Source organism: Parus major, chromosome 7, assembly GCF_001522545.3.
Source record: "Parus major isolate Abel chromosome 7, Parus_major1.1, whole genome shotgun sequence".
NCBI lineage: Eukaryota > Metazoa > Chordata > Aves > Passeriformes > Paridae > Parus > Parus major.
This window is the reverse complement of record NC_031776.1, coordinates 21,944,617-21,972,303: the sequence shown is the minus strand read 5'-3', so window position 1 is coordinate 21,972,303 and position 27,687 is coordinate 21,944,617. Positions and strand designations below refer to the sequence as shown.

At 60.5% G+C, this 27,687-nt stretch overlaps 3 protein-coding genes across 9 annotated transcripts; 1 reads left to right on the top strand and 2 right to left on the bottom strand.

Moving 5' to 3' along the window:
- The first annotated feature begins 4,501 nt into the window (after positions 1-4,501).
- Positions 4,502-9,849, top strand: DNAJB2 (DnaJ heat shock protein family (Hsp40) member B2). Of its 6 annotated transcripts, none has more exons than XR_001522636.2 (10): positions 4,503-4,556; positions 5,366-5,454; positions 6,552-6,661; positions 7,093-7,146; positions 7,290-7,409; positions 7,583-7,672; positions 7,759-7,864; positions 8,002-8,072; positions 8,300-8,811; positions 9,450-9,849. XR_001522636.2 is itself a non-coding variant. In XM_015633932.2 (10 exons), the coding sequence occupies exons 2-10, from the start codon at positions 5,390-5,392 to the stop codon at positions 9,458-9,460; spliced, it is 849 nt and encodes a 282-aa protein (XP_015489418.1). In that variant the 5' UTR covers positions 4,507-4,556; positions 5,366-5,389; the 3' UTR covers positions 9,461-9,650. The 6 variants fall into 6 exon arrangements, 5 of the variants coding, with proteins under 5 accessions (XP_015489417.1, XP_015489414.1, XP_015489418.1 ...); XM_015633932.2 differs by having other exon boundaries at positions 4,507-4,556; positions 8,300-8,521; positions 9,450-9,650; XM_015633931.2 differs by having other exon boundaries at positions 4,502-4,556; positions 7,293-7,409; positions 8,300-9,849.
- Positions 9,850-10,011: 162 nt separating this feature from the next.
- Positions 10,012-21,689, bottom strand: PTPRN (protein tyrosine phosphatase receptor type N). Of its 2 annotated transcripts, none has more exons than XM_015633922.1 (23): positions 21,560-21,689; positions 19,865-19,915; positions 19,560-19,673; positions 19,213-19,318; positions 18,896-19,094; positions 18,413-18,737; positions 18,086-18,202; positions 17,878-17,957; positions 17,516-17,802; positions 16,962-17,048; positions 16,730-16,809; positions 16,437-16,501; positions 13,930-14,142; positions 13,590-13,799; positions 13,354-13,501; positions 13,119-13,192; positions 12,728-12,805; positions 12,476-12,595; positions 12,201-12,367; positions 11,072-11,125; positions 10,889-10,953; positions 10,727-10,800; positions 10,012-10,624 (listed from the first exon to the last, which is right to left on the bottom strand). In XM_015633922.1, the coding sequence occupies exons 1-23, from the start codon at positions 21,654-21,656 to the stop codon at positions 10,553-10,555; spliced, it is 2,883 nt and encodes a 960-aa protein (XP_015489408.1). In that variant the 5' UTR covers positions 21,657-21,689; the 3' UTR covers positions 10,012-10,552. The 2 variants fall into 2 exon arrangements, with proteins under 2 accessions (XP_015489408.1, XP_015489409.1); XM_015633923.1 differs by having other exon boundaries at positions 18,896-19,076.
- A 760-nt stretch (positions 21,690-22,449) lies between these two features.
- On the bottom strand, positions 22,450-27,569 carry DNPEP (aspartyl aminopeptidase). Its single transcript, XM_015633927.3, has 15 exons — positions 27,527-27,569; positions 27,318-27,405; positions 27,150-27,238; positions 26,959-27,072; positions 26,524-26,649; positions 26,255-26,385; positions 25,806-25,890; positions 25,283-25,390; positions 24,976-25,053; positions 24,561-24,644; positions 24,136-24,296; positions 23,943-23,982; positions 23,487-23,588; positions 22,961-23,128; positions 22,450-22,565 (listed from the first exon to the last, which is right to left on the bottom strand). The coding sequence occupies exons 1-15, from the start codon at positions 27,530-27,532 to the stop codon at positions 22,515-22,517; spliced, it is 1,431 nt and encodes a 476-aa protein (XP_015489413.1). The 5' UTR covers positions 27,533-27,569; the 3' UTR covers positions 22,450-22,514.
- Positions 27,570-27,687: the final 118 nt, after the last annotated feature.

Sequence of the window (27,687 nt, the reverse complement as noted above, 5' to 3'; positions counted from 1 at the left end):
AGACAAATATTCAGGGGCAACATGAAAAGTAGATCTAGAAAGACCATCGGCAGCAGCAGCTCTGAGCTTCCTTCATCTGTGGACACGGAAAACTGATTGTTCCACCCTTCTTTGCAGCAATGTCATGATTTATACAAATACTGTTATCATTATCTCCTGCCAGCTTCCAAGTGAGGATGTCATACCAGCAGTGTTGATCTGAATCAGCCAGACATGTAATCATGCTGAAGGTGATGACAGGTTTGCAAAGCAATACTTTCCTTACCTGAGACAAGGATATCAGTAGTAAATACATTTTTCAGCATTTAATTCTCTGCTGATAGAATCAAAATTAATTCTGCTGTTGTTTCTTTCTGGTATTATCAGTAATCTAGAATTTTCTAGGTCAACCAGTTTATTTGCTTAATGACTGTAGTGATGTCTGTTCTTCAGTCCTTTGGAACTACCCCAGTTTTCCCAGCTCTGTTAAAAATTGCGATCAGCAGCTCAGCAAGACCCTCAATTAGGCCCACTAATGCTCTCAGTGTGGGCCTGACAGACTGCAAATGTCAATTATAGCAGGTAATGCGTTACATGTGGGTTTGTTACAGATGGTATCCAAACTGCAGTCTTCTCTTTGCATCCACAGCACTCAATGGCTCTCCAAGGTTCCACTCTTGCACTGGTAGTTAGGCACCGTGGGCTTTGAAAAACCTAAGAAAGCTGCTTTCCTGGCATTCTTTTTTCCTCTTTCTTGTTTTCTTCTCATGCAAATGAATATGCTTCATCTCCTTTTTGTTATTTGTTCCTTCTTGGCTCATTATTAGCCTTTGAGCCATGCCTAGGTGAAGACAATGGGCCATGGCTGGGCTTGTAGCTGGAGGGTATGGTGAGGACCAGACCCCTGTCCTGTGGCACTAGCCTAGCCCTAGCCTGTGACTCCAGTCCTACCAGGCACTGCAGAGAATCCTGGCCAAGTCAGAGGAACGCGAGGGTTGTGGAGCTTAGGAGAGTGTGGGCATGGACATGTTGGTGTGCATGAGAAAAATCAGGATTTCCTTCACAATAGAATCCCTTCCTGTCCAGTGTCAGCTGCAGCTTCTGCTCCCCTCTGCAGCTGGAGGGTTCCCTAGCATATGGAGGGGGTGTGTGATATCAGTCTATTCATTATTTTTCATCTCCCTTCCCCTGGGATCTGATCCAGGCCATGCAGCTCCCAGCTTCATTGTGGATGAGTTTGGGGTATTCTGCTCCTGTGCACCACAGTGTTATCCAGCCCAACCTGTCACCAACCACGTGCCAGGGATGGTGGTAAAACCCTGCTGCCATGAAGCTTAGCTGCTCCCTTGGCCTGTGTGCCTGCTCATCATAGATAACCTATTTAGTCATGGGCTTCTGCCACCTCTGCCAGCGTCTGACTCTGTTGATTTAAAATCTGCAAGCACCTCGGTTTTGCAGGGTTTTGGCTGGGGCAGCAGCCCCATTGTCAGCACACGCAAGCATCCCTGCAAGGCAGAGCCTGGGACGCACAGCCTGGGTCTGTCACATTGCTCAATCTGGCTCAAAGTCATCTCCCTGCTTGAACAAAAGTCACCCTGACTTTGTTGTTTCTCACTTCTCTGTTCTGCTATGCAAACTAAAAGCAGCTGCATGACTTTGCCTCCCTGGATTCTCCCTAGTCTCTAGAAGGTACAATTCTAAAACAGCCAGCTGATATGAGAACAGAGTGGACAAGAAGGAGATGGGCAGGTGGCTGAGAGCCTGGACACCAAGCCAAACATGCACAGCATTAAAAACATGAAGGTGTGAAGAAATTAGCTGTGCAGGGAAGTTAGGGAGAGTGGACAGGCCTTTTTGGATGAGACAGCAGGACTGTAAGGTGAATTTTTAAAACAGGGGTCCTGCTCTTCACCAGCCCCCTGTACTTGGGGGTCCCCACCCTGATGCAGCCCTTTCAGGGGTGAGCAAGCCCTGGAGCTCCCACTGACCCCTTTTCTGGGGGCTGCACCGGCACTATGGCCATGCCAAGAGATGGCCAGCATCACCATCTGTCCTACAGGCAGGCAGGCAGAGGAAGGTGGCACAGAAATGGCACCCAGCAGCCTGCCTCACTCTGCTCAAACTCTCTCACTCCATCCTAGTGGCTTTGGCTCCTGCTCCTCCCCTGCTGCAGCTCCACTGTGAGGAATAGGGACGTTTCCTTGGGGAGTGGGGAGAAGAGGAAGGGAATCAGCTGCATGAGATGAGGGGAACAGCAGGCACACAACTTGCTGAGCACTTCATAACTCAGAAATTGCCAAGAATACAATTTTTCAGTACATAACTGCCAGTTTTCTTAAGGCTGTGAAAGGGCTTGGGTTTTCTTGTGGAAATCAAAAGCTGAAATGTTGTGCAGTGCTGTAAAAATATATATCTCTTAATTTGTGGTTTGCATAATAATATAGCATAGGTTTATGATGCAATCCTGTTGGCTTCCTGAGAGATTGGGTAACCAGAATAAAAACATTTGGTCTGTTGGGGTCCTGCTTTGCTCGCCCAAAACCTCTTTCCTCAGAAAGCCTCAAGAGTATTTCATGAGCATTTTTGAGACCCTGGAAAGCCAAAAACAAGCTTGCAAGACAGCGATCCCGAGAATTTGTTAAGAAATAAGGGTATTCTTGAGACACACTCAAGATGTCTGTGCTTGATTCAAAGCTGATGTGGAGCCAAGTTGGTACATCAGGACTTCAGGCAGACCTAAGAGGAAAGGGCAGGCAAAGAGGGCAGGGTGCTGCAGCTGAAGGTGAGGCACCAGTGGGCAACGGGCTGCTTTCATTTGGCTGCTGCCAGGTTCGAGTAGCAGAGTGACTGTGGCAGGTCTTGGACAAGGTGTTGCTGATACACATCTTCTCTCCTACCAGTGCTGTGGTGGGCTACTGCCCAACTCTCCACGGCCTCCCCTAAGAATACTGGGGAGGTGTCAATCCTCCTCACTCCATATCCTGATCTCAAGGGTGAGGGAAACTTTTGCCATGAAGGCATCAGCAATGTGCTCCCCCGGCTCCAGATTCACATCCAGCATGTGGAGTTCTCTCCCGTCCCAGCACAGAGGCGTCCCCACCGGTGTACACAGACTGAGCTGAGATCTGTCGTCTCGGGGGCCTCCTTGTCCTCACATCAGCTGCAAAAGCCACGGAAAGAAAAGCAAGGTGCCAAGACTCGGCTACGTTCTGGTGGCTCCTCCTCACCCTCCCAGCAGCAGGATGGGATCCCTGTGAAGCAGCCTGTGGCTCCATCTAGTGCCCATGCCGGCTCCGCACCCATTGCCGGGCAGATGGGCCCAACCAGAGCCCCTGGCAGGCGGGGAGAGCACCCTGGCTACAGGCAGCCCCCCAGGGACCCCCTCCCTGCCCGTGGGCAAACAGGTACAAGAGGACAGTGCTGCAGTGGCATTCAGGAGAAAGTCCCCAGTGGCAGGAAATACTCCAAGCCGTTGCTCAGGGAAATCACCAAGTAGCTGTCTGATGGCAATAGTCTCCCATCACTTGGAGAAAGAAATGCTTTTGGCACACGAGATGATGCCCTTGGCATTTCATCCACCCCAGGTACACGACTTATGGCTGGGGAAGGCCCTTCTCGGGGATATCTGTCCTGAAACTTGTCCCGGAGGAGTGCTGGGAATGGCCTGTCTCAGGTTCAGGCCTCCTGATTCTGCCAGCCTTCCCAGCTAGGAATTTATGAGAATTGAGGAAGATTCCTGCCGTGTGTAGGTGTGGCAGTGGATCCAAAAAGCTCTGACCCTGCAGAGAGATCAAGCTCCCTCCTTCTCCCATCCAGGCCGCAAGAGGGAATCACAGATCTCCGTGGCAAGGACACACTCAGAGGTGCGGGTGAGCTGGACGGCCCAGGACCCTGAAAATGGGTGAGCACAGCCCCTCTGCAGCAGCTGAGGCTGCAGGGGCCATGAACGAGAAAAGTCAACAACGCAGCTCCTAATGCACGGTCCCGCTTCTCCGGGGGTCTGGGCACCCTGGCGCTCCCGGCTGCCGGTGCCAGGCAGGGACCCGTGCCCGCCCGTCGGGCAAGCTGCGCCCCGTCACGTCCCCCGCCCCGACAAAGCGCTGAGTCACTTCAGCTGTCCCCCCCGGCCGGCTCCTCCTTCCCGGCGGGACCGGCCGGGCAGCTGACTCGGCGGGACGCCAGCGGCACACGGCGCCGGGGGCTGCGGCCGTGCCCCGGTGCGGTGCGCTGTCAGCACCGCCACCGGCGGGACAGCTCGGTGCCGCCGCATCCGCACCTCGCCGGCGCTGTCCGGGGCCCAGGCGCGGCCCCGGGAGCGGAAGAGCAGGCGCGGGGACGGACACCGGGCTGAGGCGGGCCCGATCGGCGGAGCGGCCGGGCTCGCGGCACAACGCGCCTCCCATTACGTCACCCGGCGAACGGCGAGCCCGTGACGTCAGGGGCCGCGGTTGGCTGCGGCCGCCGCCCGTCACGCAGCGGCGCCGCCTCCAGGCCCGCGGTGGCCCGGGCGCGGGGGACGCGCGACACCGGCCGCGGGCGGCCCGGGCGGGCGGGGAGGGCTCGGCGGCGGCGCTCAGGTGGGCTCCGGAGCGGGACGGGGGGAGCGGGGCGCGAGGGACCATCGGGGAACGGCGGCCCGTGGCGCACGGGGGGAGCGGGGCCAGCGCTGTCCCTCGCCGTGCCGCCGCCACCGCCCCTCCCGGTGCCCCAGATCCGCTGGCCGCGGCCCAGGGCCGCCCGCCGGTGGCGGCGGGGCGGGGTACGGAAACTTCCAGCAGCAGCGGGTGGCCCCGGGAGCGCCGTGTTTACGGCCGGGCCGGGGGGCGGTGCCAGTGCCGCCGTACTGGTGCCGGTGCCAGCGGCAGCACCGCCCTCCCGTCAGCTGGGACTCACGGGCCGGGGGCGAGTACCGGGGGCGGGACGGTACCCTGGGGGGTCGCGGGGGGCTGCGACGGCCGCGTTCTGCTCCTGTCACGGCGTGCCCGGGGAGGGTTACCGCTGAGCCCTTAATCCGCTCCAGCCGCTAAGCACCTTAGCGGGCTGCGCCCTCCCGCTGCCCCCCTGGCCCGCGGCCGAGCCCCCGGGGCAAGCGGGCCGGGAGCGGCGCCGGCAGCGGGGCCCCTTCCCCTTGCCCGGGCAAGTTGGGGTGACGCCGGCGGGACGGCGGTGTGTCAGCAGCACAGGGTCCCACCGACTGGGGCTGTAGGTGCTCCCAGGTGCGGGCAGGGGCCTGGGGAGCTGGGCATGGCGTGGCACTGAGTTGCTCTCGGGAGGCAGTGGGGTGGCCGGGGGGCTGGAGAGGGTAAGCAGCGTGCCCTTGCTGTCTCACGCCCAGCACTACCAGGCTGTGCCTGTGGACCCCTGACTTTGCCTTCTCCCCCTGCAGCGACCCCGTGGGACAGCTCACGTCATGGTCGACTACTACGAAGCGCTGGGGGTGAGCCGCAATGCCACCGCTGAGGACATCAAGAAGGCGTAAGTGTATGGCAGCGTGCCCCTGCCCGTGAGGCACAGTCCCCCAAGCCACCCCCTCCTGGTGCCAGCGAGTCGGGGGCTCCCTTTGGGGCAGTGTGGACAGGGCCCAGCTCCAGAGGTGACAATTCAGCCTTTGTTTCCTTTGTATGGATGCCAGAGCGGGGTTGGGCTGCTATACAAAGGCATCTTTTGGTGGGGTTTGGTGCCTTTCTCCCTGCTGTCAGCTGGAAGGCTGGAAGGCAAGTGTCAGTGGTCCCCTGTCCCTCTGCCAGAGGGTGCAGGGATGGCAGATGGTTGGGGCACAAGGACTCTGCTGGCATCAAAGTCAGGGGACGAGGTCACAGGGTGAAGAGCAGCATGTCCCCTTTTGGGGATGTGGGCCCTTTGTGCAGGTTGGTGCTATGCCCCAGGTACTACTGGGGAGCTGATAGAGCTTCCTGAATCTCTGCAACTCCTGCCTGGTGCCTTGCCGAGATGCTGCTGCTCTCACTGGGGTGATGCATCGCCAGAGGGGAATGCCAGCGGATTGCTGGCTTGCCAACAGGTGGCAGAGGTCCCCATGGGGGGCTTCCCAAGAGTGAGTGGGAGAAGCTGGAAAGTATGGGTTAACCTAGCTGCAGTGGGGAGGAGATAGCTGCTGGTGCTCTCCTGGCCCCAGAGGGCTCCTAGCAACCCCTGGTCCATGCAGACTCAGAGCGGAGCCCATGAAGGCTCCAGAACAAACCTGTGAGCATTGTCCAGAGTCATCAATAAGGGCAGCTGAGGTGGACACACGTTGCACTACTGTGGTTGTGCTGCAGTTCTGGGGTCATTTCTGTTTTGTTGATTTAGTCTGTGTGTATTGGTGTGTGTGTGTGCAGAAATATGTTTATATATGTGTGTATATATGTATTTATTTATATATGAAAACTCATACTGTTCTCGGGAGGCAGAACTAGTCCAGGAAGCTCCTGTTCGGTGCCTGAGGCTGTAGGGTGCTGGGTGAAGCAGGCTTGGGGTGCCCCTGCCCACAGGCTGGGAGGTGCATGCTCAGATGTGGGTTCCTGGCCCCAGAGCCCCAAGGACTGCTGTGTGCCCATCACTGCCCCTCTCTGCAGGTACAGGAAGGCTGCGCTGAAATGGCACCCGGATAAAAACCCAGACAACAAGGAGTACGCTGAGCAGAGGTTCAAGGAGATCGCTGAGGCATATGAAGTGCTGTCGGACAGTAAGAGGCCACAGTGATGTCTCTGTGTGTGTGTGTGTCTGCCCTTGGGACTGTTCACACTGGGATGTCCTGCTTCTGGGCTCACCCAGGTTGCATCCCTGGCTGTCCCCAGGAGGCAGTGGATCCCTATGGCTTTAGCACATAGCTTGTGGGGTGTGGTTACTTCCTCACACGTCTCCCAGAAAAGCCCTTGGGAGAGATGCTGAGCTTTTGGCATCCACAATGGCATCTCCCCAGTGGGGCTGAAGCTTTTGCATTCTTGCCCAGTGGTGTTACTTGGGTTTGGGTGCAGTGCTGGGGTAGCAGGGGCTTGTGCCAACTGCCTCCTCTTGCTCCCTGCTGTTCTGCACCTCCCTTAGTTGGGAGAAGTGTCAGTGCTTCTGTCCCCTGCCTACCAGCCAGCTTCCCTGCAGCCCCCTTTCTTCTTCCAGAGCAGAAGCGTGATGTCTACGACCGCTATGGCAAGGATGGACTCATGGGAGCAGGTGAGTAGGGCCATGGGGGTTAGAACAGCTCTGGATACATTCCTGTCTGAAGACACGGTGTGGGTCAGTGCCACCAGGGCTCCCCAACCTGCAGGGGAGAGGTCACCCAGGGCTCTATTTAAGACTGAGTGTCTTCCCTCCAGCAGGACCAGGGGGCTCCAGGGCCAGTGCTGGGGCCCCTGAATTCACCTTCACCTTCCGCAGCGCTCACGACGTCTTCCGGGAGTTCTTTGGTGGACGAGACCCCTTTGCTGAATTCTTTGGTGCGTGTGGGGCAGGGGAGGCTGGCTCGTGGGCATCTCACTGTCTGTGGGGCAGCTGCTGAGCTTGGAGATAGAGCTCATGGCTGGCCCTGGCAGAGGGTCCCCACATCAGTACCCTGCTTCTGGTTCACAAGCTGATGGGGTAATGCTGATGGGAGGGGCCTGCCTTTCAGACGACATGCTGCCCTTCTCTGAGCTGCGAGGACCTGGCCCTCGGCACCATGGGGGAGGCCACTTCTTTTCCCCCTTCCCAGGATCCTCAGGTAGGGGACACTGCCATTCCTCACAGCAAGAGAGTCCCTCCTCTTGCCACCCACCCTAGCACCAACCTTGTTGCTCCCTTCTCTAGATTTCTTCGCCTCATCCTTCAGCTCTGGTGCAGATGCAGGCATGGGCTTCCGCTCTGTTTCCACCTCCACTACCTTTGTTAATGGCAGGCGTATCACCACCAAGAGGTGAGGGCAGTGCCAACCCACCTTGCTCCCACCGACTTCCCTCTAGCCGCAGGCCCCCAATCCTGCAACTTCCTGCTGAGGTGCACTGGCTGCGTGGCCCTTGACTGTCCCCCTCTGTTTTGTCTGTTTGTCTGCAGGATTATTGAGAACGGGCGGGAGCGGGTGGAAGTGGAGGAGGATGGGGAGCTGAAGTCGATCCACATCGATGGTGAGAAGTGGCACTGCAGACTGAGTTGTTGAGATCAGTGCCCTTTCCCTTAGGGGTGGCTGGGAGGTGCTGCATCCAGGCTTTGTTTTGGACTGAGCCTTCATTGGCCCCGGTTTGGAGCTCTGCTCTGAAGTATTGGTGGGATGGGTCGGAGGTGCCAGGGCCCCACAGCAGCTTTGGGGAACTGGAGTAGGTGATTCCTCCAGCCCTTGCTCCTGTTCCTGCAGGTGTTCCTGATGACATGGCGCTGGGGCTGGAGCTGAGCCGGCGGGAGCAGCAGGCCTTCCCCAGGCCACGGCCCCCCTCACCGCCAGCACCGGCCCCACACCACACCTCGAGCTCCTCACCTGTCTGCCTCTACACGGATAGCGAGGATGAGGATGAGGACTTGCAGCTGGCCATGGCCTACAGCCTCTCTGAGATGGAAGCTGCGGGGCACCACCAAGCAGGTGGGCACAGCCCCGGCTCCCTGTCGGCACCGGGGGGCAGCCACAGCAGCCCCTCCTCCACCCGCAGATCCCGTGGTGCCCGGGGGAGGCTGGAGCAGGAGCCACAGGGGGCCAGCAGTTCTGCTACAGTGGGGCACGAACCTGCCCCCAGAATGAAGCTGTGGCACTGCCCCCTGCTCTGAGCATGGGGCAGGGAGAGGAAAGCAGGTGTGGAGTCCCACTGCTTGGAACTCAGCTCCTGCCTCCCCTAGCAAGGGAGGGGGTCTCTTCTGCCCTTCCTCCTTGCTCAGGTGAGTGGATGGCTAGTGGCATCCAGTGTTGGAGGCTCCCAGATTTGGAGGTAGTGGCTTGAAGAGGAGCCTCCTTGATGGGGCCCCAGGAAGAGGGGCAGCTCCCTGACCTGGCTTCTGGAAGCATGGGGGGGCCCATGGGCAGGCATACTCTGGCTGTGCCTGCCCCTTTCTCCCTGCCAGCCCTGCAGGCTGGCAGGGTCTCCAGCAGGTGCCTCCCTGGCTGTGGCCTGCCCCTGCCCAGGCTGCGGGGAGTGCCGAGTTGAGCTCCCCTCCTTGCGAGGAGGGCTGCGCACATAGCCTCTGCTTGGTGCCTTGTGTCTTGTCTCTTCCCTCTGGATGCTGTTCCTGCCTGTACTCCCTCCTCCTGTCTCCTTGCAGACTCTGCCTGGTCACTCCCTTTGGTATGCCTTGCACACCCTCCAGGGCACTGTCCCTCCTTGCTTCCCACAGCAGCAGCAGTGACCCTCTGTGATGTTCACAAGTGTTTCTACCCTCTCCGGTGCCTGTAGTTCTGCCTTGGCTATCTTCCTCTTCTGCCTGAGTCCTTCCTCCCTCCATCCCTGCCTCTCCCCAGCCCTTGGCCGAGGAGGATTTCACAGGTGCTGTTGTGTACCCCCCTCCGCTTGTCTCCCCAGGTGTGTTCTGAGGCTGCTGCGCCCGGGGACCGCGCACGCCCACTCGCCCACGGAGGCTCTCCCAACCAGGACTCCGCTTTCTCCCTGCACGGCCACCCCCTGCCACCCCCTTCCCCCAGCACCCTCTGGCTCCGTGGGATGCGGTGAGGGGAGGCATGACAGGGCTTGTGGCCGAGCAATACCTGGGGCTGTGGGGAGAGGCCCTGGGCACCACAGCGTGGTGGAGAGGGTGGGGAGGGGGGGTTGCTGTAGATTAGGCTGCTGGGGGGGTGCTGGCTGTACGCAGCGAGGGGCAGCATGGCTGGGCTCAGCCAGCAGGGCTGGGCTCTGCCCTCCTCCTCGTTCTAGTCCCCCCTCTCTGACCACCTGCTAACAGCTGTCAATAAACCTGTTTGCAGTAGCTTCTGCCTGTGGGGTTTTTCTGGGCAGGGGATGCAGGGTTCTCATCTTTGCCTGCGGTGAGCTGTACTTGTCTGGCAGTTGCCGAGTGCAGGGATAGAGATGGACAAACGTGACGTTTCCTCCCTGTGCCATCCCAATACACACAGTCAGAGGCCAGGCCTGGCTGCAGCTGCACGAACGTGACACAAGAACTTTATTCACATCAAGATACAAAATTATAGTTCTCTAGAAATTTTTCTTCTGCTTGAGTGACTAGGCAGGGAGCACACAAATAGGACCTGGAGTGGGGCTGGGCCAGGCCCCCCCTGCACCCCATACTCCCCCCAACTGTGGAGGGGACCCCTGCCTCCACTTCTGCCCCCCACATGGGTACAGGAAAAGGGCTAACACAAAAGAGCTGACAGGTTGGGGAGTCCCCCTGCCAGCTCCCAGCAGCACCACCTGGTGTCCCCCAGCACAGGGCTTAGGGGCCACAAGCCCTGTCCCCTCTGAGGTGACAGTGGGTGTGATGGGGTTCCTGCACACAGAGGGCCTGAGGTCAGTGTCCTTGGGGAGATGGGAAGGGGCGCCTGGGGGCAGGGGAAACAGAGCCAGAAGCACAGACACCATTTTACAGGGAGAGCAGCCCCAGAGGCCGGTGAAGAGAGTGCGAAGCGCAGGGCAGGGGGCAGACAAGAGGGGGGAGAGAGGGCTCCTCACCATCACTGCGGCAGTGCCTTCAGGATGGCATTCACTTCCTCAGCTACAGCTGTCAGTGCAAACTCAAACTGGTCCTGCAGGAGCACAGCAGGAGCAGAGTGAGGGTCCCTGCCAGCCCAGCCCCAGGGGCTATGCATGCTTATGGGGAGGGAGAGGATCCCCAGTTTGGGGCGTACCTTGGTCTGCACCATACCAGGCCGCTGATCTCGGATGTGCTCCAGCGTAGCAGCTATGTCTATCTCCTTCACCCCTGGGGCAGAGGGAGAGAGGGGTGCTAGGAGAGGAGTTTACAGGCCAAGCTCTTGGACAGGGCAGAAATGGTGCTTCCCTGCACCTACCTTTGGCCATGCGGTTCAGGACCATGTCGACAAGAATGTATGTCCCAGTCCTGCCTGCACCGTCACTGCAAAACACAGAGGCTTGGTCCAGGGGAGCTGGTTCCAATGGGATTGGTCCTGGGCAGCAGGTACCCAGCCTTCAGTCACCCTCAAGCCCAAATGCCCCTTCATCCCCTGCAGTACCTGCAGTGCACGATAATGGGGCAGGAGCGACCCCGGTAGCACTTGTTCACCTTCCTGCAAGGATAAGAGGGAACAGATCAGTGCCCTGCTGTGCCAGGGTCAAGGCTGTGCTAGGTGTCCCTTGCTGTGCTCAGTGAGGCAGGGCAGCGGCACACCATGATGTGGCCCTGGGGGTCCCGCTCATGGCTCCTCCTGCCTCCACAATGGTGCTGGACATGGGATGGGGACCACGAGTGGAAAAGTGGCCGGGGCAGGGAGAGGAGTTCAGTTCCTCAGGTGCCCAGCCTGGGGAGGGGAGCAGTGGCAGGACCCCCAGGGAGAGGCTCTGGTCCGGTGGGGCGTGAAGCTGGGGGCCAGGCGCCGGTGGGGCTCCTGGCATGCTCCATGCAGCAGGCACGGCTGCCAACGATCACTTTTGTGACTATGCAACTGGAGCCAGATTACTAGCTGCAAATCACAAAAATGACGCCGGCAGCTGCGAGAGAGAGACAGAGACAGACAGAGAGAGAGAGAGAGCGTGAGCGGGACTGAGAGGAGGGCGACATGCTCAGAGAACCCCCCGCTGCCCTAGGCTGGGTCCCTTGCCCCACACAACCTAGGGACAGTGAGCAGCCTGTGCCTGGCAAGAGCCCACCACCACCCAGGGACCTAAAGACCTGGGCAGGCAAGTCTCCTGGGAGCAGTCCCAGTCCTGCAGCTCTTGCCCTGGGCTAGCTGGGGATCCACCACTGGCTGTAGAGAATTGGGAGCAATGGGTCACAGCTGGTTTAAGGCTGGCTCTGGGGATTTTTTCTTGCACCCATGGCTGAGGAAGGTGCCAGTCAATGCTGCCCTCCATGCCAGCTCTGGGGAAGAGCACTTTCCCACCCTTACTGTGAAGGCTGGAGAGCCCTGGCAATCTTAGCCAGAGGTTTCTTGGCCACCAAACTCCATTGAGCCTCATCCCAAGTTGGCAAAACCTGTCTTTTTTGCTCCTTCCCATCCATGGCAGCTCCTAGTCCCTGCACCTGGTGCACGCCACGGCCCTGACCGTCATCATTGTGACAGCAATGTCCTTGCCCATCAGTGGCCTGCTTTGGGATCACCGCTGGCTCCCCAAGGGCTGGCAGAGTGCCAGGTGGGTGCTCACCTGCGGAAGTCAAGGAGGGGCCGGGTGGTGGTGGGGATGCCCTCGGCCGGCCAGCTGAGGAAGTGGAACTGCGTCAGGGTGCGGGTCTCCTGCGACTGCACATTTTTCAGGTAGAAGCTGCGCACCAGGAAATCCTCACACCAGATATGCTCTGATACCAGGTTCACCTGCTCAAGTGAGGCAGACAGTGGGCATCAGTGCTGAGCAAGGGGGCTGTGCTCAGGGGAACAGGGGCTGGAGGATGCTCCATGTCCCAGGCTACCTCCCACACTTGCCTCATAAATGTGGTAAAGAGACGAGCCTTCATCCGGCCAGTAGCGGTCACACTGCTTGACACTGTCCTCGGCCAGGGGGCTCAGCATGACAATGACGGTGCAGCCATGTTCCCACACCATCTGTGGGCAAGGCAAGGGGGGTTTCACTGCTGGGGGACAGCCCAGGTGGGAGAGCAGTCAAGGCCCTGTGACCCATTTTGGGGCAGCACACAAAGGGACCCCAATGGGCTGGCAGAGTTGTGTGACACTCACCTGCCAGAAGTCAGCAATGGTGTGGGACAGCGGCCCCTGTGTGGCAATGTACGCTGGCATCCGTGGGTCATGTTCAATCTGGAGCAGGAAAGGGGGTATCAGCCTTCATGCTCTTCAGCCAGGGGCTGGTGACATTTGAAAGAGTAGGGAGATACTCCAGGAGTTATAGGAATGTTGGGAAGGGAGATTCAGGTGCCCCAGCCAGGAAGAAAATGAGATTTAACAATCGTTTGAGCAATGGGGCAGGCACAAAGCTCACATCTGTAGCCCACAGGGATGTAACTTCAGTCCTTGATAGTCCTTTCAGCTCTATCCCAGAGTGAAAACCGCACCTGGGCTGGGCACATCAAGGAGCAGGGTGGCAGGGCAGCAGGCCCCAGTGATCACTCACGATTGGACTGGCATTGATGAAGTCACTGCGGGATGGGTTGCTCTCGGCTTTCAGCTTGATTCGTACGTGATCATCTGGGGGAACAGGCCAGGTTTGGTGAGTGGCTAGAGGAGCTGCAGGCACGCTAATGCTGCAACCAGCCACAGCCCTGAGTGTTCCCATGCCCCACACCCTGATCTAGCAGGACAGCTGGTCCCTGGGGCTGATCCTTGGGGCAGGTGGCTGGGATGCTCACAGGGCACATAGTCGGGGTTGCGGTTCTTCTTCAGGTTGGCTTCACTCTGGGCAATGGAGCAGATGCTGGGCTCAGCTTGGTAGGCACAGAGCGCCTGCCACTCCTTGGCCAGCCGGTCCCTGTTACGGAGGTGGTCCTCCATATAGGCCTGGGGCAGAGGGGTGGGAGTCAGCCCAGCAGCAGAGGGGCAGATGCAGGGCTGGGGAGGGGGCTGGCACCCCTCCAGGCTGGCTCACCAGGATCATGTGTCCGGTGGAGATGTCCATGTTGGACTGGACAGGCTCCTCGCACCAGGAGGGTGTGCTGCTGTGGGAGCTGGGGCTGGGCTGTGGAGCATCGCTGAACTGGGACGAGACACTGCTGACCCTCGAAGTCTCCGCCGGTGCCGCCGGTGCCTCAGTGCGGCCAAAGAGAGACTTGGCAGCCATGTGCTGGCGGCACAGCTCCTGGGGAAGCCCGGCAAGAGCCCTGTCCCTTGGCCACAACGCTGCCACAGGGCAGCTCCACGCACCCTGAGCCACACTGACGCGCGGCAGAGGCGCATCCTGCGGGGTCCCACGTCCCGCAGGGTCCTACCTGGTACTCGAAGGTGGTGTCGGCCGCACCCTCCGGCCCCAGGGCAGCCAGGCGCTCCTTCTCCCGCTGCTTGGCATGGCGCCGGAGGCAGAAGGCCGCAGACACTGCGATGGCAACCACAGCCAGGCAGGCCAGTGCGATGAAGGTCAGCAGCACCGAGTGGAAGCCATCCCCAAAGCGGGATGGGCGTGAGTAGGCAGCAGCCTCATTTCGCTGGGGACCGAGCCAGGTAAGCGTTAGTTAGCATGGGGCTGAGGGGAGCAGAGACCTTATTCTGCGGCACATTTGGGGTTGGTGGGGGGTCAAAACAGAGCAAGGGCTCTTTCTTCCCTTTCCAGAGGGTGCTGATTCTCCCAACACTGTCAGCAGGGGCAGGGCTGGTGTCACTGGGGTGAGGCAGAGTGCACCCACCTATGTGTCACATAGGGCACTGCTACGGTGGTGTCCCTGGAGCTGGAGGAGCTTGGCCAAGCCCAGGTAGCAGTAATTTCCTATTTCCCCTCTTCCAGCACTCAGGGCTGCTGCCTGACTCAGGGCTGCTGCTGGGACAGACCCAGCCTGGACTGCCTTTCTACAAGGCAGGCAGTAGCCCCTTAGAACTTTGGTTCCATGACCTCCTTCTGCCCAGCTGGAGATCCAACAAGGCAGCTCTGAGGAACCCAAGGAGTTAATGGTGTAGGATAAGCAACTGCAGCACTGGGTGCACTACTTCCAGGAGTTTCCCAACTGAGGCTGGCTCTCCCCTGCAGCCACTGCTCCACAGCAGAACAGTGAGGGAGGCAGGGTGGGGAATATGCCAGCACTGCTGGTACCATCCCAGCTGTAGCAGTTAGGGGACAAGTCCTCCCTGTTGGCCTCCTCAGTTAGGTCACAGAGCAGCCCCTGCCACCTTGCAGGTAGTGTCTCTAGGGCTCCTTCCCTGTGATTGTGGGAGACACCCCAATCTATGCCAGTCCCATGCTGGAACAGGATGTTGCTGGACAAGACCTTCCTGTTAATGCCATGACTGCTTAGGTCCAGCTAGGGCAGCACAGGGATGCTGAAGCATCACCAATTCAAACATCCTGTGCCCAATGAGCTGCCAGAGCCCTGCATTACCTCATTGCCACAGCCTCCCATTGGCTATCAGCCTGATGAGGTTACCGAGGGAACACTGCACCATCATCAACTACATCATCATCATCGCCTGGGGATGTCCCCAGCCTAGGTGTCCCTGCTGCCACCTGCCCCCCAGCACCTGACTGCCATCAAGGTCCAGCCAGTCCTGTAGCCAGGGCACCCACCAGGCCCTGCACCTCCCAGCTCCCCGGGGCACCCAAGCAGGAGCAGCCCTGCAGCCCCTGGAGGTGTCAGCAGAGCCAGGGGGCACAGAAGGGATCTCTCTCTCAAGGCCTGCCCAGGCCTTGCTGTCCCCCTGCCTCCCTTCATCCTCTTCCTCAAATCTTGCACCAGTCCCAGAGCCAGGAGGGAATGAAGGAAAAGCACAAGTTGGTTAGAACGGGGAAGGTCAGGGGGCTTGCAAAGCTGCTTCAGCTTCCTCTGAGCTCCATTTCTGTCATCTCTGACATCTCTCCCAGTTCTGGCCACCTGCCTTATCAAAAGGCATTGCCATAGATACACTCTGCATATTGCTGATAAAGACAGGATGCCTCAGTGGCCAGGCCACCCCTTCTTCATGGCCTCCTCCAAAGCTCCCCCTTTCTTCCTTCCTCCTTCCCTGCTCACAACTACAGCCATATCACAAGAAGTGAGAAATGGGGACACTGGGCTGGGGATGTGCTACACCATTTTTCCTCCTCAGGCTGCAAGTATGAGAGCCAGGCTTAGTCCCTATCTCCAATCCCTGCTCTCTGCCTCAGGAGACTGTTCCTGTGGCTCCCCAGAGGAGCACGGGGAGGGGTAACCCCTCTCTAAACAGATGGTTCCTGTTCCATTCCTGCCTCCAGCTGCTTTGCCATTCTCTGGGGACACGATGGCATTTTGCCTGCCTAGCTATAGTTTGTGGGGTGCTCTGGGAACATCCCAGTGCTTGAGTGCCCAGGCCACAGCTGAGATGGGTGTGCAGGCTGGAGGGAAGCAAGGGTGAGGATAAGCCTTGAGGGATACAGCCTGCAGCCCCCCAGTCTTGGGGGGAAGAAAAGCCTCTGGGAGTCCCTCTCAAACCACCTTCAAACACTGTGGAGCTTTTGTTTTCCAAAGAGCTGAGAGCCCTGGGCAGGATTGCGCTGCCAGGCAGTGGAGGGGGATGATGGACAGACAGGACTGGAACAGTCTCCAACAGGAGTCCTCCAACACAGGACTGGAGTCTATCTCAAACACAGCATCCCAAACACTGCCCAGTCTCCTCTACTCTTCAGCTGCCCCACAGACCTGCAGGGACAGCTCACTCACAAAGGCCCTTGCACCCCAGGGCTGGGGGTTCCTGGCTTGTACCCAGTGGCAGCATCCCCATGCCCCTGTCCCTGGCCACCCCAGCCCCAAGAGACAGAACTCTTGCTCACTCCTACCTCTCCCACTCCGGTTTGCACAATCTTCAGGCCCAGCTCATGCTCCAGCTCTCCCTTCACTTTCTCTGTGGACAGGGAGGAAATGGTCAGAGGCATGTTTCCCCTCCACACAAGAGACCCTCCAGAAACAGAGCTAAAGGACAGCTTTGACAGCTGCCCACTTCACTCCCCAGTTCAGCCCAAGGTGGAGGGATGAATGGTAGGAGTCCTCTCTTCCTGGTCCCTGGGAAGGGGCACCCCACAACAGGGAGGGGAAGAGAGGAACAAGATCAGAGGGACACTTCCCAACTCACCAGTCTGTCTGGCCACATCTGCCAGTGAAAAGTTCTGGGGGTTCTGTCGGATGCGGAAGGTAAGCGCAGGACCCACAACGCTGCCAGGGAGAGGGGGACACAGTGTGAGACCTGGAAATGCAGACCCCCTACCCACTCCCACCACATCCCAGTCCATCCTGTCCCCCTGCCTGGGAGTGCTGAGCATGGCCAGGGCTGAGGCAGCAGCACCCCATGGTACCAGTCCCCTCACCTGATGTTGATGAAGCTGGCGGTGGAGAGGTGGAGGTGCTTGGCTAGGAGCTCCAGCAGCTGCACACCAGCAGCCAGCCCCAGGGGCCTGTGGGGACAGTGTCAGGGTGAGGAGGGGGTGGCAGGGGTGAGGGGACAGCCCCGTGCACCCCATAGTCAGAGAACAGGGACAGGCAGGTCAGGGAGTCCCAAGCACACAGCAAGAGCAGGTGTCAGGGAAGGCAGGAGGTAAGAGTGTGGCAATGTGTGGTGCTGAGGGTGAGCTGACCCCCCCTTGCACACGAATGTGCACAGAGACACTTGTGCACACACACTTCCAGCCTGCCATCCTGCAACACTGTGCTCTTGCCTTGGTGGGGGCTGGGAAAGGAAGGCTTTGGGGTGTAGCAAGGGCTGTGGGTAGAAAATGGATCAAGGGGAGTTGACCCCACAGAAACCCAACCCTACCACAGACCCAACAGGTTTGGTCAAGCATGTGAAGCTGTGACAGCTGTTGGTGGGGAGATACAGACCCTTCACACATGCAGACCCCCTTGTCTGACCCCCAGATCTCACTTCTGGTCTGTGATGATGTAGCCATATTCATCTAGTGGCCGCATGCCCTGCTGAGCCCCACTGTCCTTCATCTCTGTGTAGCTCTTCTTCTCCACCACAATGTGCTTTCCAGGGCTGAGAGCATCCACACTGTGTCCCTGCTGTGGCTCAGCCCGGGGAGCTGGTGAAGATGCTGCCCTGCCCTTTGTTCCATCCCCTGGAGAGCTGCTGGCTGGGATTTTGGGGGGTGGCACTGTGGAGAAAGGGGGCACTGGCTCCTCTCCATGCTGCATATTCCCCTCCATCACCTGAAGGAAGGAAAAGGGAGAAGCTGGAATCTCTGAGGAGAGACTTGGGGAAATGTCTCCTCCCCCTCATCCCACCTGTGGCATGGAACGTCCTCCAGCATCACCCTGCTGCAAACCCACCCGTTTTGCTGTGGGCACTTCAGGGCCAGTAACACCTGGAAAGGAGAGAGACAGAGGTCCTGCAGCACCCACCCCAAAAGGCAACACTCCCTACCCTGAAACAGGGCATACTAGCACCTGCTGCTGCCAGTCCCTGCCTGTCCCATCCCTGCACACAGCTCACCAGAGCTCTGGAGCAGCTGGAGGAGGGTGGATAGGCTGCTTATCTGCTGGGGACTCAGTTCTGGCAGCCCCAGGCCATAGCTGGCCAGGAGAGAAGCCAGTCTCTTCAAGGCAGCATCTGCAAGAGGACATAGCATCAGGTTGGATGCTCTGCATCCACATGGAGACCAGGGGCCAGGAATGAAGCAGATGGAGCAGGTGAGGTTGCAGGTATATTTTGCCCATGGGCATAAACTCAAAGAGGAGGGAAAGTTTGAGCCACGAGGAACTCGTGGCTGTGGGTACAGGATAGGGAAAAGGGTTGGTGCCTGGCTGGAGAACAAGATACCCGTCTGTGCAGAGGGTGGCTGGGCAGCCAGGGGTGCTTCCTGCTCCCTCTCCTCCATGTTTCTGTAGTCACTGGGGAGCCGCAAGCTGTGCTGAAGCCTGGTGCTGGCAGGGTCTGGGCGGCCAGCCTTCTCTCTGGGCAGGGAAAGCATGCCCAAGTCCTGGAAAAGATGCCCCCCATCCACTCCTGGCTGCCCGCCATAGGAGGGCACAGGGCCAGCCCCAAAAAGGGTCTGGGCAGGGACCCGGCCCAGCAGTGAGGAGGTCTCAGAGCTCTGCCTGGCTGAGCTGCCGGGATGCTGGTGAGCACCATCCTGATAGCCGAACTGCAACCAAAACACATGTCAAACCCCACATGTCCCCTGTCACCCCATGGTGAAGGCAGGGGGTACCCCAGCACCAGCAGAAAGGTGCTGGGAGTGCAGCAACTCCCTGCCAGTCTCTACTTTTCTGCCCAGATGGAGGCTCTCACCTCCCAGCTTACCTTGTGGTAGGAGTAGGGATTGAGAAGAGCCTCTTCGTAGCCCAGCTGGGGTGGGGAAGGCAGCAGGACATGCTCCAGGTAGCGCTGCACCAGAGGGGAAAGCAGCAGTGGTGTGGGCTGCTCCAAATGCTGAGCTGCTGAAAGGCCAGGGTCTGGGGCTAGTGGGGCTCGCCGGGACTCGCTGCGGAGAGGCAGGAACCTTGAGGCAAACAGTCCTGGGGTAACTCACCTGGGTAAAGGGGGAGGTCCATCCCCTAAACCCCATTTGGTGGACAAAGCCCTAGCTGCTCCACTGAGCTCTGCTGGCGCTGTCCTACCTGTCCCTAGCCACCGGCTCCAGCGAGGGTGGCAGGCGGAGGCGGGGGATGCGCTCCATCTCCTGGGAGATCACATACTGGGTGATGCCATCCTGCCACGAGAGCCCTGCCATGGGGGGAGGCTGTGAGACATGGGGCAGCCTGGGAACCATGGTGTGAGTGCATGGGATGCCATCCTGATATTCTGACCCTGTGTCCCATGGCCCGGGTTTGACCCCATTCCTCCTCAGCCCACCCTGGCCCCTGGGTCATCAGGACCTTAGACAGTTCTAGAGCCACTAGGCAATTCTACCTGACCCCCCTCCCTACAGGGCTGCAGCCACTTCCCCCCACGCTCCCCCGTTCACCTTGTGCCATGAGATGCCGCAAGACATCCTGCAGACGCTGGAGCACAGGAGATGTGACCTGGAAGTAGGGTCTGTCCTGCACGGAGCCCACCTGGCACTGCCCAAACAGCCCATCTGCAAGAGAAGGGAGACAGCGGGACCGGATGAACAAACATCCCGATGTGAGGCTCTCCAGGCACAGCCCCACCTTTCTCCTGCCCTGCCCCCCTGCACTGTACCCTAGGTTCCCCTGCAAGGCACCCCTGTAGCCTTCACACACACGTGGCAAGGGAGAGGGGATCCCTGCACTCCTGCTGGCCACTTACCCTGCACACACACCTCCTGCGGGGAGCACAGCCTTCGGTCAAACAGACAGCCTGGGACAGACAGACAGACAGGCCAGTCAGCACAGCATCCAAGGAAGACTCCAATGGAATTTGCTCAACACCAGCTGCTTGGGGGATCCCTACGCTCCGGAAAAGCAGCACAGGGATGCAATGTGGTGATGGTGGGAGGGGACACAGCTTTGTAGCCCAGAGGCTCGGTGCCAGTCTTTTCTGCCCCTCAGAGACAAGATGGGGGCTGTATAGAAAGTACGCCCTTGGCTCTGGACCGTGGGGAAGGCCTGGAGTTTTTTTGGGGTGCTGACAGTTAGGTAAGACTGAGGCAGCAGAGACCCGCAAAACCACATCTGCTGCCCTCCTACATGTGGTACTACGAGGAAGAGATGCAACCCAGTGACACCGGAATCCACTCTCCCCGCGAGGCGGACCCCAAAGCATGGATGTAGCGGTGTTGGGGCTGTGGGGCGTGTACCTCTCCAACCCCTCCGGCGGGCAGCACTTGGGCAGGGGGTGGCTTCCCCTTTCCTCTCCCCCCCCGTTTCGGTCCAAGACCGTCAGCAGCGAGACGGCAGCAGGCGATGACTCAGCCCCGGATGGCAAGGAAGGAACGAGAAAACAACCGGGGGGAGGGGAGGGAGGGGCCCGTCAAGCCCGCCGCGGGGGAAGGGGGCTAGTGGGGATGAGGGTCCTCGAAACCCCAACACCCAGGGGCCAGCGTCCCCCGGGGCGGAGGCCATGCAGGTGCGGGGCACAGGATCCCGCTGCCGGGGGAGAGAGACCCGGAGACCCAGGTTCGGCGGCAGCGGGGGGCCGGGCCGGGGCGGCAGGGCCGGCGCTGTCCGCGGTGCTGAAACGGCGCAGCGCTCTCCCGCCGAGACGCCCCGCTCCGCCGGGAGGGGCGGTGGCCCCAGCACAGGGGAGGCTCCCCCGGCCGGGCCGGTGCTCGGCCGCAGCCGTCCCGGCACCATTCCTCGCTCGCTCCCGGGGGGCAGCGGGTCCCCGCGGTGCAGCGGATCCATCCCGGCACTCCCGGGCCGCTGCAGGACGAGGGGCGCAGCAGCCTCGGGCGCCCGATAGTGAGTCAGCGGAGCCGGGGCCGTGCCGTGCCGTGGGGCTGCAGCCCTGCTATCGACAGCGACGCTCGGGTTCCCGAGAACCCCAAGCACGGACCGCAAGGACCGACCAGGAGAAGAGCGGGTGCACCGGCCCGGGCGGGCCGCACTTACAGGCGTAGGGCAGCTAAAGGGCGGCATGGTCTCGGAGGAAACCACGCTTACGGCCGCTGGCCCGGGCTTCCCACCCTGCGGCAGCCCCAGGCACCGGCTTTGCCCCGGGCATGAGCAAGCACCGTTCTGCTCCCATCCCGTAGCTGCTGGCTCTCGGGCCCGGCAGGGTGGCAACTCTATAGCCGGCGGGGTGCCCCGGGATTAGCACACCCTCCGGCCCCAGGAGAGGGGCGCCCCCGGTGCCAATGGCGCACCCGCGGCGCCGGTCGCGGGCCGCCCTGTCCCGCTATCCGCCAGGGACCGGACTCGCCGCTGCACGCCGTGACAACACCCTACGGCGGCGGCGACCGCACCGACCTCGGAGTCCCGTGCCCCGCCACTCCCCGGGAATCTCCTTTCGGCCCTCGCGCAGCCCGGGGCAAAGCCGCCCTGCCCGGGGTCGCGGTCTCACCGTGTGCGGCGGTGGCGGCGGCGGCGCCGTCACGCAGCTGCCCGCGGCCGGCCAGGAGGAGGAGGCAGAGGAGCGCCCGGAGGAGCCGCCGCCCCATGCTCCGCTCACGGCCGCACCATGGCGCACCCGCCGGCCGCGCCCCCGCCGCCGCCGCCAACCCGCGCCCCGCCGCGCCGCGCGCCCCGCCCGCCGCCGCCGCCCCGCCAATGGCGCGCCGCGCGCTGCCGCCGGAGCCGCGCCCCTCCGCGCCTCAGCCAATCACAGACCCGCGCGGCTGCCCTCAAGGCCGCGGCCGCGCCCCCCGCTGTCCAGCGGAGCCAATCACGCCTCGCTCCGGGGAGAGGCGGTGGAGCGCCGAGCCAATCGCAGCGTCTCCGGGGGCGAGCCGCGCCCCCCGGGGGTGTGCCAGAGCGCCAGCAGCGCCCCCGCCAATCAGCGCCCGCCCTTTCCCAGCCCTGCGGCCGCATTGGCTCCTGCGTGGGACACGCCCCTGAGAGCTGCCCAATGAGCGGCGAGCGTCGGGCCGCACCCTCGTGCCCCGCCCGGCGGCACCGCCCGGGGACCGGCCGCGGGGAGAGGGCAGCCCCCGGCCCCGGCGAGCAGCTCCAGTCGTGGTGCCGGCAGATCCCAGAGCACACGGCAGGCTCATCCCTAAGGAAAGGGGCGGCTCCAGTGCTGCCACAGCCGGCAGCCTCCCGCCAGCTCTCCCCAGGCAGGAGCCGAGCCCTGTTCTGCCCCTTAGCTGGGACCCCCAGCACCTCTCAACAAGGCACTGTAGATGAGTGAACAGGTCTTGCTCACAGTTCCAGGGGAGAGCACAGGTGGGAGCCATGGGAGTCCCCAGGGGGAGCCACGTACGTCAGCCCCAGCCACAGTCATGGACCACATGCTGGAGAGACCGAAATGCTTTAATGGCCCTAGGACTAAACCCACTGCTATTCCCTCTCCATCATGTTCAGTCGACCACCAGGCTGCTGCTGACCGTCGGTAGGAGCTCGAAGAAGCCCTGGAAGAAGAGAAGCTGTTGGGGTGGGCTGAGCAAGGCGGTGTGGGGTGGGGTGACAGGCAGTGGGGGCAGGCAGCAGCTCCCTGTCACAGCGTCATAGTAGGCAGCTACTAGCAGAAAGCAGAACCATGTCGCCATAGTAACCCATCGCTGACTCAAGGCTAGCACCGGTTGCCATAGGAACTACTTAGGGATGGCAGTCACTGGGGAAGGCTGGGATGAGAGGGGGCACCTCCGGAAGCAGCCAGTACCTGAGCTGCTCTAGAGAGTTGGGGAGTTCTGTGGGATGGCTGGGCTCAGCCCCAAAGCAGGGATTGGATGGGGACACGGGGATGTGGGAGATGTAGAGCAGCAGGGAGCAGGCTTTAGCACAGGCTGGGGGACACAGGGCTCACCTTGAAGAGGGTGATACTCTGAAGCACTCCCGAGGTGCAGCACATCTCCCGGATGGAATGCATGGCCAGCTGTGGGCAGCCAATGTCCAGCACACGCAGTCCCAAGCGGGAGGCCAGAATGGGGCCGATGGTGGTGCCACAGGGTGTGTCGTTGCGCACCATGAACTCCTGCATGGGGGCAAGACCTCAGCAGCTCTACGTGCTACCCCATGGCCTCCCACAAGGGCGCTCAGCCCTTAAGGGAGGTGACGTGGGACAGGGAAGCAGCAACAACCCATGCCAGGGTTCAAAAAATGCTCCAGAGGTAGGACATGCTCAGGCCAGGCTCCCATCCTGTTCACCAGCCTGCTCCCTGAGGCAGTCCTGGAGCTGGAGCCCCAGAGCAACAGGCAGCACCAAGATCCCAGAGGGGTCAGACATTGTAACAGGGGAGGAGCTTTGGCACAGGGCCCCTCTGATGAACCCAGGGGCAGGGCTGCAGCCCAAACTCCTGATGTTTAAGGAGGGCTCACCCAGCCCTGCTCACCTGCAGAGGGACACCCACGCGGGCGGCAATGTCCCGGATTACGGCTTCAGTGACAGCTGTAGAGGCGTAGCGCTGGTTGCTGTTCACTTTGATGACAGGGCCCTGCACAAAGGAAGGCACCGTGGGCCCATGATGGGACACAGGAATAGGAAACACCCATGCCCAGGCAATGCCATTCCACCCCAACATATCAGTCCATTCTCCCTGTCCTGGGTGAGCCCATGGGGATGGGGACACTGTTTCCATGGGGACAACCCCAGGTCAGAGCAGGGGGAAGCTGGGACTGGGATCCCAAGTGATTAATATCAGACATGCGGCATAGTCAAATCCCATTGCAGGATAAAGGTTTCCCATTTGAATACCCAAGTTGTACACTGGGGGCAGCTGGGCAATCCACAGCGCTGCAGGACAGACAGACAGCAACCATCCTAGACTAAAGCAGAGGGCTGCTCTCACCTTGTGGAAGGCTGGACGATGATTCTCCTCATGCTTGTCGCTGCAAAAGAGAAGCAAGAGTTTCCCACTATAGCCTTCCCTCCCTGCAGCAACAAGGACTGTCCTGTGTCTACTACCTGGGGAGTGATGGGGATACATCCCACAGGTGGCAGGGCAGGCTGCTCTCACCTGCACCATGGCTCAGACTACTCACACGTAATTGGGGTGCACAGCGTGGGCCATATCAGCACTGATCATGTAGGACTTGGCCACTGCCTCCTCGAAGGCTGTCAGGTTGTGTGGCGATGCCGAGATCCGGCGCAGCACCAGCTCTGTGAGCAAGGACTCTGCGCCCTGTGCACTCTCTGACCCTACCTGCCAAGGATCACCATCAGCACAGTCCTGCAGCACCATGGGCCAGATGGGTGACAGGGTGCTCCCTAAAGCCAACAAAGCAGCTTCCTACCACACCAGTGTTTCCCACCCCTGCCTGGGCCATGCTCCATGTGGGTGTAAGCAAATGCCTGTCTCCTCCACTGGGGTGTGAGATCTCTCTCCTGCTAGGCATGGCTGGGGAAGAGCAGAGAACACCAAGTCCCTTCTGATGCCAGCCACCCCACAGCTGTGCCCCTTGCTCACCTCCTCATTGTCATAGAGCGCGATGAGACGCACATTGGGCTCCTGGGAGAGGGACGAGGGTGCTGCACATGAGTCAATCAAGGCCTGCAGGGTTAGGGGGGAATGGACACCAGCCTGAGTGCCACTCCATCCTGGGAATCTCAGGACTGAGCCATCGAGAAATCCCCCAGGAAAGACCAAAGCATGGAGGAAGGGAGCTGTGGCCACACATATTGCCCAGCAACAGCAGGAGTCACCCTTGGAAGCTCCTGGGAACCCCACATGCCCAACAAAGGGGGCATCCAACCCCAGGTCCTCCAATAATCTAGACCCATTCCACAAGAACACAACTCCCGGCAGAGCCTTTGGCCAGCCCAAAGCTGAGCTGGGGTGGGTGGGGGTCATGCTACAGCCTCCAGGTTGTTTCCCCTCTCACCTGCAAGGCGCAGTAGCAGCTGTGCAGGTTGTCCAGACGGGGGGAGAAGATGAACTCATCAAAGGCACCACCCACCGTCTGCAGAGAGCCAAGAGGAGAAGGGCACAGACTTTGGGTCACCAAAAAGTACCTGCCACTGGATCTCCATTCCAGTAGCCTTATCTCTCCCTCAGGAGCAGCTCCCTCTCATTCCATTCAGCTCCCAGCCCTGGCACACGCCAGGCAGAGGATGTGTGCCAGGTAGCACCTGTGTAGTGCCAGCCCATAGGCTGCATGCAGACAGAGGGATGCTCCTGCCCTTACTCACCGCTGGCTGCGTATCTGCCAGGCATAGTTCCAGCTCCACAATCTGCTCTGGTTTCACCCCCAGCTGGGGGCAGATCAGGGAAAGAAGAACAGGGCTATGCCGCTCTGCCTGGGAAGAAAGCAGAGCTGTGGGCAGGACAGGCAGTAGATGACAGGAGAAACTCCCAGTTTCCCTTTGCAAAGCTGTCCCTGACCCTGCTTATGTTGGCACAGTGCTCTCTCCTACAAACATGTCCTATGTTCAAGTCCCCACCTCACCCAGGACAGCCCTATGCCCCTGTGCTAGCCCCCTCCCTGCCCTGCCTCCTCAAGGAGATGCACCCCTTCCACACTGGCTGCAGGCAAGGGTGAGAAGAGAGAGATGGATGAGCAGATGTGCTGTGTACACAACTGTGAGGCAGAGTGGAAGGTTATCAGCAGTACACAGGGAGAAGGGGAACCTGGTAGCAGGTCCCTCAGGACTCAAAGGTGACAAGTATGAGGTACTTGCAAGCATCCCTGCTGATCCTTGGCATACAGCTCACCTGGGCTGCAGTACTGCAAGGTGTAGACTCCATAAGCACCTCCTTTTCCAGCTCCTCCTGTACTGCAGTGGCCAGAATGGGAACCCTGTGGGGGTCAGCAGCATTAGCTCCCATAACTCTGCACACCTCACCTGCTTGGGTCACACACCACCAACCCTTCCTGGGGTGTTTGCCTTGCTCCTCCAGGGAGTGATTGCTATGCCGAATGGAGCAAGAATGCATATTTTAAGTACAAATCTATTGTGCCACCTCAGGACACCCCAGTATCCTTTCCCAAATCCTATGCTTGGAAGCATCTCCTGGAAGGACTCCATGGGGCTAAAAGCCACTGCAGATCTCCCCACTGCAAGGAGCAGCTGCCAAAAGGAGAGCTAAGGTGGGGCTTTGCTCTAGCTGGGTCCCAGCCCTCCCGAGGGGTGGCCAGGGGTTGGGGCTGAGCCCGGCCTTACAGGTGGTGCTCAGTGTTGGGCCCGAAGCCCTCATTGATGCTGCGCTGCAGATGGATGGCCAGGTGAGGAATGCGGAGGATGGGCCGCTCCACACGTACCAAACGCTGTTCCAGGCGCCCCGTGGCTTGGTCCTGAAACACAAGGAGGACTTCTGCGGCCAGGCCTGCAGAGCTGAGAGGTTGCAGCAGGTCCCACTATGTGTGGGGGTCAGTGATCCGGTACCAGAGACACACAGCTATGCGACCGTGTGTGCCAAAATTAAGACTCACCTTTATGATCACCCTCCCGGCCACGGTGAGGTCACGGTCAAACCAGGTGTTCCAGATGCCCCCTCCATAGGTCTCCACACCAACTTGCACTATGCCCACCTGTCCCCGCTTAGAGCGACGCTTCACCTGGGCAACAGCAGAGGTGTCACTGCTGGCACCATGGAGCAGCTGGTGGGAAGTGGGCAGCACGTGCCCAGAGCCTCATCGCTGATGCTGCCAGCACAGGGTGCGGTGAGGGGCTTTGCAGGACAGGGGACACAGAGGAGACAGCAGCAGGCCGAGCAATGCAGGGGCTGCTCTGGGTGACAGATTTGGGAGGTGTAGGGAGCCGACAATGATGCTGCAGGGCACGGGGGTAGTCAGGATAGTTTTTGCTTGTGGCTTGAAACTGGAGGACCCCAGAGAAGAACTCAGCACGCAGCCGGGCTACCTTACCCTGAGGCAGGGGCTGTCGGTGTGGGCTCCTATCAGGCTGAACCCATTGCCGGGCTGGAACTGGCCGCCGACGGCGAAGGCGATGAGGGTGGAGTAGTTCCTGGTGATGAAGTACTGGAGGCAGAGGGGTAGAGGTGAGGGGTGAGGAGCCTCGTCTCTCGCTCCCGCTGCCCCGTCCCAGCCGGGCCCACCTTCTGCGCCGGCCGCACGTCCCAGTGCTCCGTCTCCTTCAGCTCCTGGAAGCCGGCCTGCAGCAGCCGGCTGCGGCATTCCGCCACCACTGCGGGGGGAAGAGCCGTCAGGGCCGCCCGCGCGGAAGGGGAGAGGGCCGGGGAGGGGACCGGGCGGTGTTTATTTACCATGGTACGGCGAGGGACTGCGGTTCACGAACTTCACCAGTTCCTGCGCCGCCGCCTGCGCCGCCGCCTTCGAGCCCTGCGCCGCCACCTGCGGGCACCGCCGTCACCGCACATCGCCGGCAAAACCCCGCCCCGGGCCGGGAACCCCCGCCGCAGCGGGGACCCCCGTCCCGGGCGGCACCGACCCGAGCCCGCCACCCGCCCGCTACCTGCATGGCCGCCACCGCCCCGCGCCGGCCCGCCCGGCTCCCCCTGCCGGCGCGGAGGATCGCACAGCCTGCACCCCGCAATCTGCACCCTGCACTCCGAGCTCTGCACCCGGCAGTCTGCACCCAGCCCTGCACCCCGCAATCTGCACCCTGCACTCCGA

Coding starts and splice junctions, on each gene's coding strand:
- DNPEP (XM_015633927.3), bottom strand. Junction 27,073..27,149: donor ACGTGCGGCCGGCGCAGAAG/GTGGGCCCGGCT, acceptor CTCTGCCTCCAG/TACTTCATCACCAGGAACTA. Junction 25,391..25,805: donor CTTGCAGTACTGCAGCCCAG/GTGAGCTGTATG, acceptor CTTTCTTCCCAG/GCAGAGCGGCATAGCCCTGT.
- DNAJB2 (XM_015633928.2), top strand. CDS start 5,390: ATGGTCGACTACTACGAAGCGCTGGGGGTGAGCCGCAATGCCACCGCT. Junction 6,662..7,092: donor ATATGAAGTGCTGTCGGACA/GTAAGAGGCCAC, acceptor TTCTTCTTCCAG/AGCAGAAGCGTGATGTCTAC. Junction 7,410..7,582: donor CCCCTTTGCTGAATTCTTTG/GTGCGTGTGGGG, acceptor CCTGCCTTTCAG/ACGACATGCTGCCCTTCTCT.
- PTPRN (XM_015633922.1), bottom strand. CDS start 21,656: ATGGGGCGGCGGCTCCTCCGGGCGCTCCTCTGCCTCCTCCTCCTGGCC. Junction 19,674..19,864: donor GCAGGAGGTGTGTGTGCAGG/GTAAGTGGCCAG, acceptor CTTCTCTTGCAG/ATGGGCTGTTTGGGCAGTGC. Junction 14,143..16,436: donor TGCAAACCGGAGTGGGAGAG/GTAGGAGTGAGC, acceptor CTCGGTCCCCAG/CGAAATGAGGCTGCTGCCTA.